At 41.0% G+C, this 10032-nt stretch overlaps 1 protein-coding gene and 1 long non-coding RNA gene across 2 annotated transcripts; one reads left to right on the top strand and one right to left on the bottom strand.

Annotated features, from left to right (window-relative positions):
- Positions 1-2216: 2216 nt before the first annotated feature.
- Positions 2217-4214, bottom strand: LOC120484221 (uncharacterized). Its single transcript, XR_016145660.1, has 3 exons — positions 3227-4214; positions 2971-3120; positions 2217-2455 (listed from the first exon to the last, which is right to left on the bottom strand). It is a non-coding gene; the product is annotated as an uncharacterized LOC120484221 (long non-coding RNA).
- Positions 4215-6093: 1879 nt separating this feature from the next.
- Positions 6094-9594, top strand: prorsd1 (prolyl-tRNA synthetase domain containing 1). Its single transcript, XM_039679276.2, has 2 exons — positions 6094-6488; positions 8753-9594. Exons 1-2 carry the CDS (start codon positions 6408-6410, stop codon positions 9179-9181), a joined length of 510 nt encoding a protein of 169 aa, XP_039535210.2. The 5' UTR covers positions 6094-6407; the 3' UTR covers positions 9182-9594.
- The last annotated feature ends 438 nt before the right edge of the window (positions 9595-10032 follow it).

Below are 10032 nucleotides of genomic sequence, written 5' to 3'. Positions count from 1 at the left end.
AAATAAATGCTGTAAAGTTATCTATATGCAGTTGGTGTAGTTAGTATGTTGTGCCGAGTAAACAGTGCTATATATAAATGTAAGTATATCCCATGTGTACTATATGTAGGCTATATCTCACAGATCATGTTTCAAATGTGTGCACATGCCATGACATCCATATGTAGCCAATAGTAAATGTACAGTGTGTTCTGTGAATGTTGGATTGATCTTGAGCAGTGTATACTCTTTTATATTCCACTATAGAGAGAATCCCTGTCAACATCTGCTCTGCATCAGATATAGCAGATTCTGAGCACTGCTGTTCCTGTCACTCAAAAAAACACACACATATCGTCTCATAGCCATAAGAGCAGAGACACACAATCCCTCTCAAACATCCACTGGAGAATTTATTACAAGCAGTTCATAGAATTAAGCAAATACCTGCGTAATGTAGCCTAATCAACTGCTTGAAATGTTTTCTCCAGCAAATGTTTGAGCATTAAGTCGAAAGGGACTGTGTCCCTTTCCTTCAGGCATATAAGAGACAAATGTCTGGGTTATGATGGTTGTTAAAGGCCTCATTATGTGGTAAAGTCCATCACGAAACAGCTGTTCAAAATAAAAGTCAAAGTGATCAGTAATATATTAAAAGTAATATATTGTCAAAAGGGGAGAGTTCAAATTCTGTCATCATCTGCACCTTCATGCTGTTCATGAAAGACACAGGAGTCGAACATCACTGATTCCTCTGGAAACATCTGCAGCTGAAGGTCTGAATGACATGAGTGTGTGTGTTTGGGTAACCCTTGTGCGTGTGTGTGTGCGTGTGTGTGTGTGTGTGTGGTTCAAACTGATCTGAGCTCAGGGCCTCTCGCTCACTGAGAAAACAGACCAGAATAAGCATGAGCATCTGTCCGAGATCACGTGTGTCAACTGGGACTCGAACGGGGTCTCTGAGGCGCTTTCAGTCAAGTCGAGTCAGCTTCATTTATGTAGCACTTTTAACAATATAAATTGTTTTCAAGCAGCTTTACAGTGATAATAGAAAATTAAAGTAACCGATTGTTTTGGCTTCACAGCAGCTCCAGAATAAAGTTATTGTTCAGATGAAGTTAGTTTTGATTGATTCATTTCCGTCCCAAAGATCATTAGTTATTAGCGGCCGCTAACACGACACGCTCTAACAGAAAACCCTTAAAGGTCCCGTTCTTCACGATTCCATTTTACAAACTTTAGTTAGTGTGTAATGTTGCTGTTAGAGCATAAATTATACCTGTAAAATTATAAAGCTCAAAGTTCAATGCCTAGCGAGATATCTTATTTAACAGACGTCCCCTTTCAAAGCCTACAGCGAACGTCTGGTTTGGACTACATCCCTCCACTTCCTTTTTTAATGACGTAATTAGACTAATCTCCACCCACATGTACACCTATAAAACATATATTACTATTCAAAACTCATGCACAGTAGGAATAAACAATGGGCTTATTTAAAAAATTCAACAACACCATCGTTAATTTGACAGATGGAAAAAAAAAAACACATACCACAAGCTTGCATAACAGTTTGAAACATTTAGCATAACAATTTAACCAATTAAAAGTATGACAACAACTAACCACTGTGAAACATCTGCAAAAGTCGTGTTTGAACAGGTCGTGTTTGTAACACACCGAACAGGGTCTCCAAACGCCAGTGTGCAACACAGAAAAGAAACAATCATATTCATCAAGAGTCACACATATGGTCTCATGCAATACAGCGAACACAAGTGCGGTTCATCAGACATGTGCAACAGATTCAGAACTAAATCCACATCATCCTGTGTGTGTGTGTGTGTGTGTGTGTGTGATGATGACAAGTCTGTGCTATTTCTTCAGGACTGTAAAGTGATATGTGAGAGGCATGATCGCACCATCCAGACTTTCACAATGAATGTTGTCAGAATAAACACGAATAAGCGGTAGAATGAACATCTGAACATATAAGACAGTTATTCATACATTGTTTCCGAGTTATTTGAGTGTTTTATCGTCACCGGACAGACTGACAGTGTTTGCGTTGCTCAGAGACACACGGCTCATCCTGTTTTAGCTTCATGAAGAACTATTTTCATTAGCGGAGCAAAGATAGACTAAATATCTGTCCATGTATATAATTTCATCATCTGGCATAGTCCTGAATGAATCATGGTGTAACCCTGCCTACTTAAAGAGATAACAGGTAAATCTGATATAAACGCTTTTACACAGCAGTTTTATTTAAGAAAGTCCCTTCCATATGGGCATGGACAGAAATCTTATAAATCAAAAAGAACAACATAAACCTACCCAGGCAGTAAACTGAGGTACAAGTGGAGTGAAGAAATACATAATACTCCTAACAAACAATTCATTCACCACTGCATCCACTAAAAGTAAACACCACACGTGCGCCCACTGTCCCTCGAGTGCAACCGCCTGCGAACACCTACAAAGAAGAAACACAAACACATTCAAACAGATTAGCAATCCTTCATTCTAATGAATACGCCTTATTCACGGCAGCGCCATCTTTGAATTTTAATGAGAATGAAAGCGAGGCTGTGAGGGATAGTCATGCATCTCTTCAATGGGCTGTACTGTTATTTAATGTGTTTTCCGATTGTTCTGCTCATGAAACACTGGAAAAATATCTTTCCAAGAAATGTCAGTTGACAAAAAACTCCCGACAATGTAAGCTGTGGAGCTTTTTACAGCGGATGCCATTGGAAACACGGTACGTCTATCCCTCACAGCCTCACTTTCATACCTGCCATGGCGCTGCTCTGAATAAGGTCTATAGCATGCTATGTCATTATTACCCAATAAATCCAGTCAAAAGAAGAGGAAACTTCTTAGCAACGTATGCTGAGCACACAGTTCATTTAAACAGTTCCAGTGAGTACGAAAAGTCACAGTAACAAAACAAGTGTGTGTGTGTGTGTGTGGGGGGGGGGGGGTTACCTGTCCGCATGCCAACACCATTACAGCTCTGTTTCTGGATAACTCGATCGTGGCAAGTGATGTGGATTAGAATGGAGGCCTGCTGTCCCTCCTTCTTGCCGTCCAGTTTCTTTTTAACCCGTACATTCAGGCTGGCCACATCTGCTGGCCCTCCAATGAGGAATGTGCAGGAAACACAGGGTTATCGAGGTGACAATCTGACTTAGTACGGAAAACACAAAAGAACAGTTAGGACTCTCCATATCAAGTTCAGTACTTTGACTGGGAAGTCCTAAATCATCTGTTTCCATCACAGGAACTGGAGCATGCGCTCGGTCCTATTCCGTACTGGTCCCTCTCCTTCTACTGGAATTACAGCATACACAAGTTTCTATCACTGGTGCACCTAACAACCTTAAACACTGTGGGGTCCCAGAAATCTTGAATCTTTTGGCGACCTCTCTCTCTGTGATCTCTCTTTAGAAGTAGTTGTCCCATCTCAAGTTCTGGATTCTTAACGGTCACATCTCTCCGATCAGCAGCCTCTTGGAGTTGGCGTCTTACGTCCTGAAACACACACTTCAGTTTCTCCTGGTGACATCATGAAGTGTTCTGTTAAAACGTCCACACTGGCCATTACCTTGTGGCCTATATGGTGTTGTTCTTGTTTTAACTAACCCATACATGTAACAAAGTTGTTGAATCAACATGCTTTCAAAACACCTTCCGTGGTCTGAATGGATTTAGCGGGGTTCTCCAACAATACAAAACCAGTGCTTCACCAAAGCCTGTGCTACAGTACCGTCAGACTGATCCCTGGGATGGTTTGAGTGTACTTTGAAAACACATCAGTCAATATTAAAACGTTCTCTTTTCCATCGGATGAAGGCTCTAAAAAAACAAAACTCTAAATTAAACCGTTAACAATCGGTGCCAGACAATCCCACGATAAAAAGGCACACGTTAGTACATTTCTAAAACCAATAACACTTAATAACAACTATCGATTCGGCTAATACCTGCTTTTATCCACTTGTGTATTAGTCATCAGCCCCGCTCGTGAAGCATTGTTACGTTCCGGCTCCAGGAAGCAACAAAATAAAGGGAACAGAGTCCAAAAATATATTTAAGCTAAATATTTAATTAAGTCCAGGGGATAAATAATAAAGAAAAGAAGCTTTCAACAGTAAATAAAGAAACAATAAAGAAATAACAATATGAAGGCCCAGCTCCTGATGGGAACAGCTACAGTGTGTGTGTGTGAGCGTGTGTGAGAGTTGGCAGCTCGACTGTTCTCTCCCGCGCTCTAGTCGTCTCTCACTGATGTCGCCGCGCTCATATATCATTGTTATTCACGCACGACTCATGTCAGGTGACGGTCTGACTAAACAAAATCACGGTTAACTAACGCAGTAACGCAGGCAGTTTACGGGGAAGTAACGGTAATCTAATTACTGTTTTTTCAATTGTAATCCCTTACTTTACTCGTTACTAGAAAAAAGTAATTGGATTACAGTAACGCGTTACTTCTAACGCGTTACTGCCCATCAGTGGCCATAATCCCATTTTCCTCGGTTCTCCTCCGCTTAAATCTCCACAACCGGAAATGGACGAGCATCCTTGCGTCAAATGCGGAACTTATGCGTCCATATAGCCCATAAGAGCCAGTAAAACCTCTGCCTTTCATGCTCAAGCCTTGTTGGCTTGGAAATTGATTTACAAGCACAATTTCTCTGCGCAGCGTTATTTTATTTGGAACAATCGTTGTATTCTGTTAAGCACAAAACTATTGTTTTGAAAAGCTGGTTTGAGAAGGGTATTGCTTTAGTATCTCATTTGTTTAACACTCAATCTTATGACTTATGATGAGTTTCTTGTACACTTTAATTTTCCTGTGACTCCCAAGGAATTCTCTCTAGTTTTCTCTGCGATTAATTCTGGCATTACTTCCTTATTTAGAGATGTGGTATTGGTTGATGAGCCCATAGTCAAGTTAACTGATACAGTAGCCTATGTGGTAAAATTTGTTTTTCAGACTAAAAATAACAAATCTATTCGTGATCTGTTTTTGGAGAGGGTCACTACTAAGCCTTGCTTTATTGCTTATTGGGTTAATTTTTTTACATTTTTTTTGGGCTAAATTAAAAAAGTGGGAAAGTGTTTGGTTACTGCCTCATAAAGTTTTTGTTACAAACAAGGTAAAAGAAATTTCTTTCAAAATCATTCATTCTATCCTCTTAAACATTTTCTTAGTAAATTTAAGAAGGATATTGATGTTACCTGCTCTTTTTGTTCTTTGCAATTGGAAACTGTCTTTTGGCACTGTAGTTTTGCTAAAAAGTTGTGGTATATTGGCATTATATTTTAAACATTTTACTTTTAATATATATGTATCTAGAGATCTGTAATGTGTATCTGTATGTACATATCTAGGTGCATTGTATGTTTGTGTGTATATGTACTTTTACATATGTATATATTGGCATTTATCATTATTGTTTATTTATTTAATTTTTTTTTATCATTATTTATTTACTTTATTTTCGTGTTACTTATACGCTGGCATGGGGTGGGGGGGTTGTAAAAATGTAAAAAGCTTTAAATAATATATATATATATATATATATATATCTGTGTTTATAACAGAAAAGGTGCTCTCTTATTTCATTTTGCTTTTTGAAAATGTAACTTTTGGATTTTCTATTCAGGAGAAGGTGAATAACGAAGCTTTTGTTATTAATTTGTTTATTCTTTTAGTTAAGTTTCACATCCATACGTGTAAATTTTCTAACAGAAAACCTGTAATGGCAACGCATGTGGACCTATGATGTGGATGAATGACAAGGTTATAGCCCCGCCCACATCATTATCAGAGAAGAGAAGCTGCAAGAGGAAGTTATTCTGATTATGATGATTATTAAAAACAATAACGATGTGCACCCATAAATCATTTATAATAAACACTGCAATATTTCATTTAAAAATAGAAATGGCCATTTTGATGCCATGGTGATTTAAGTGTTTTACGTTAAATAAGTAATGACAATTACGTTTATCACTCAGTCTCACAGCGATAAAGATGTGTCGAACAGAAGTGGTAGAGTGAGTCTCACTGACGGCCAGCAGGCGGCGCTGTTTAACAGCCCTGGAACCGGAAGCAGTGCGCTGGGGTCTGAGGAAAATACTGCACACATCCAGAAATACGTGAACTATTCCTCCTTTTGATAATAATCGCTTTATTTATTTACTTTTAAATATAGTTTTAATATGAATTGTTAGTCCTACGCTATCTTGTTAATAAACAAGTCGATGTTCCTTTGCTCAACACCGGCGGCTCCTGACCAATCACAGTAGTTTAGTGTGAGGCTGGACCAATCACAGCTCTTGTCTGCTGGAACCATGTAAATATTGTGTTTGTTGTAAACTTTCAGTTTCGAGTTGAAGCGGTTAAAGTCACGATGGCGTCCGATCTGAGGAAAGAGCTGGAAGAGTTTCTTAAGCGTCTGAATATCGACACGACCTGCATCGACCATCCAGAGGTGGGAATATAACCATAACCATAGACAGTTTAACCGGAGTTAACACGGAAGTGGTCGATGACACGTGTGTGAGCAGGAAATCTTATTCACGACACAATTCGAAATTATGACATAAATCAATTTATAGATATAAATAAAAAAATATTTTAAAAAAAAGAACATTTCGACGTTTTACTCTCATAATTACATCTTGGTATGTCACAATTTAGACGTTATCTGTATCTCATCATTTCGACTTAAGTCATAAGATGTAATAAACTTCGACTTTTTAAATCTCATAATTATGTCATAATTTTACCTTTTCATCTCAATCAATTTAGTATTTGAGTTTGTGTCGTATCACTCATACACTCACACAAGCTGTAATCTGATGATTGACTGGCATGAGGATATCACATTAAAGGGTTAGTTCACTCAAAAATAAGTCATTAATTACTCAACCAGTAATTACTGTACCAACCCCGTAAGACCTTCGTTCATCTTCGGAACACAAATGAAGTTCACGAGTTTACATGTTAATGAAATCTGATGTAATATTAAAATGCGTATTTGGCTTGCTGTCCGGGGGAGGGCCCGACCCCAGAGTACCCCCCTAACTTTAGAGATCATAGGTGTCTATGAGCGGACCCAGCCGAATGTGGGTGAAGGGGTGGTGGTGGTGGTGGGATGCTGGGAAATTAGTCATGAGACAGGAGGTAAGGGAAGGCTTCATTTATACTGGCTTCTTCTTGTGCTGATTGGATGATTACCTGAACATGCTCCTCCTGAACTTTGTTACATAAAACTTCATATATTTTTGATTAATTCTGAGAGGTGGATCACTGCCACATAGACTCCTAAGGGAATGAAACTTGACGGCCTAGAAAGTCATTAAAGAAAATGTTTAAATCCAAGTGACTACAGTGGCTCAACTATAAGTTTATCAAGCGACGAGAATACTTTTTGTGCGAAAAAAACCCATAAATAACGACTTTATTCGACTATTCCATTACTTCCTTGTGGGCCTGAGACGAGGGGTGCTTCTCATTTCTTATTTGTGCATCCTCGTTTCCTTCCCTTGCTTCCTTTCCTTGCGTCTCAGCTCCACCCCCTGTAGGACGTGAGGGAAGGAAGCGAGGAAAGGAAAGGAGGACAGAGGAATCGAATAAAAGCTTTTTTATATACATTGGAATACTTGATCACTCGAGCGTCACTCCACAGTGTCATCAGCAGCGCTAAAAGTATCTGCCCTTATGATGTTGATGTTTGGTTATTTAATAAATTCATAATAAATAATAATAAAGATAGGCTATACTGTTGAAATATCTGAGATGTGTGGCTTATATAAACTGCAAAGGTAAAGTATAAATTAAAATGATTGTGAACGATGTGAAGGGGGAGGAGAATTGACACGTGCGTCACGTTTAGTCAATATAACAGTTCGGCGTAGGATGCACCTGTGTATCCTCGCTCATGACTCCTCAGGAAGCCTCCTCACTCCTCGATCCTCGACTCCTCACGGTGCAATTAGAGAATTGAGATGTCCTTCAAGATGGCTGAGCTCGATCGGTTTCCGGGTCATAGGAGGGAGGACGGAGGAGCGAGGAGACGAGGAGGGATATTGAGAAGCACCCGAGAACTGAGACGAGGACGTTCTTCTTCGACTACTTCTTGTTACCGGCTGCTCACCGCTTAGGAGTATTACCGCCCCCTACTGTATAAGATGACGTGCCGGAAGCGCAAAACTTTCTGATTACAAGCAGAGGAAGACGCGCGCTGTACATACGCTTTTCAATTAGACACTTAATGTGCTGTAGGTCTCGCTATATTATATACAATAAAAACTGTACATTTCCAGGATGTCCGAATCGTGAGAAACTCTCACGGCCTTGCCCTCGTCCTGCTCACCACACACCATCGCCCCTCACAGGCCCGGGGTACACCCGAGACTGCGGTCTAACCCCCTCCTCCCTCCAAGGGGGACCAGACACGGTCCGGTTCCCACAACCTGCTCCCATCTGGTCCTCCATCAGCTGGGCGATCTTCTCCGCGGTTTACCTGCACACATCTTCACCTCCACCCCTTCACCCGCGCACGCCTTCACCCGCGCACGCCTTCACCCGCGCATGCCTTTTTACCCGCGCAAGCCTTCACCCGCGCACGCCTTTTCCGCTGCGTTGATTGGCTCGCTGGATGGATGCTGCGACGTATGAGTCAATTTTGCATATAGAAAAGGAAACGAAGCCTATTGTGGCCTTCTTTACAGTTGTTGTTGTTATTTTCAGGTGTTTACGGTGGAGGAGATGATGCCTCATGTGGTTCATCTGAGCGGCGCGGTCACGAAGAACCTGTTCCTGAAGGACAAGCGTAAGAAGAGCCTGTGGCTGCTGAGCGTGCGGCACGACCGGCGGCTGGACCTGGGCGAGGTGTCTCGGCGTCTGGGGCTCGGCGGAGGGAACCTGCGGCTGGCGGACGAGGCTCTGCTGCTGGAGACGCTGCGTGTGCGGCAGGGCTGCGTGACGCCGCTCGCGCTCTTCTGCGACTCCGCCCGCAGCGTGACGGTGGTGCTGGACCAAGACCTGACCCACGGCGCACACCAGCGGCTCTATTTCCACCCCATGACCAACAGCGCCACCATGGGGCTCAAACCTGACGACCTGCTGCGCTTCCTGAGGGAGACGGACCACGAGCCTGTCCTGCTGAACCTCGACTAACACTAGCCGCGTTTACATTACAGATTTGCGAAAAACTGTTGCGATATTTTCTAAATGTCAATAAAAAACTATTGTGAAATGACGGATTTTCCATTAACCGAAGTTATGCACATGAAACATTATTTTTTACTCTCATAAGTCAAAAAAAATCATGGGAACGGAACGGATGTTGGTAGGTTTACGCATATCAGCCGCCGCTCTAGCCATTATTAGTAATGGAAGGAGACGTAGGTGTGTTTTCCAACTTTAATGTCAAGGAGAGACCCTTACACTGGGAGCGGCACGTATGAGGTGTTTCTGGGTTAGTTCTGCTTCAAGCTCTTGATAAACTGTGGCATTTCTTTGTTGTTTAGAATCTAGTATTCCCGTAATTCCTGAACTTGTATGAGTTTAATAAAGAACTCTGTCTCGGCTCTTGTCTAAACATACCGTGCCTTCTGTAAAGAATGATCATGTGGCTTTTACGTACGTCAGGTGACTGTAAATGCACAAAAATGTTTCCATTGCAGTTTCGCAAAAGATTCCTTTTTTGAATTGTCTAAAAAACACCTCATATGAACTAAAAACTTTTTTTGCGATAAATGGTAGATTTTGCAAAATTATATGTTTTTATTGGGTGTATTTTCAATTTCAATTAGCGCAACTTTGAAGGGTGACGGAAACGCGGCTATTGACAGCTGGTCACGTGACACTAACTACATTACTAACATTACTGCTGCTCTCCTTCTGGACAACTTTACTGTATTTACTGAAAGATTTTACAATCACTAGGACGCATTTCTCTACATTCAGGTCAGTTTTTCTAAACTCTTTACATCGTTCTCCTGACCATCTGTCCTGTGCAGGAAAAC

Source organism: Pimephales promelas, chromosome 11, assembly GCF_988280905.1.
Source record: "Pimephales promelas chromosome 11, fPimPro1.hap1.1, whole genome shotgun sequence".
Taxonomy (NCBI): Eukaryota; Metazoa; Chordata; class Actinopteri; order Cypriniformes; family Leuciscidae; genus Pimephales; species Pimephales promelas.
The sequence above is the reverse complement of the archived record's forward strand: the minus strand, read 5'-3'. Positions and strand labels throughout refer to the sequence as shown.

Excerpts from the sequence above, each read along its gene's own strand:
- prorsd1 (XM_039679276.2), top strand. The coding sequence starts at position 6,408 with ATGGCGTCCGATCTGAGGAAAGAGCTGGAAGAGTTTCTTAAGCGTCTG. Across the intron at positions 6,489-8,752 it reads CCTGCATCGACCATCCAGAG|GTGTTTACGGTGGAGGAGAT; the intron begins GTGGGAATATAA and ends TGTTATTTTCAG.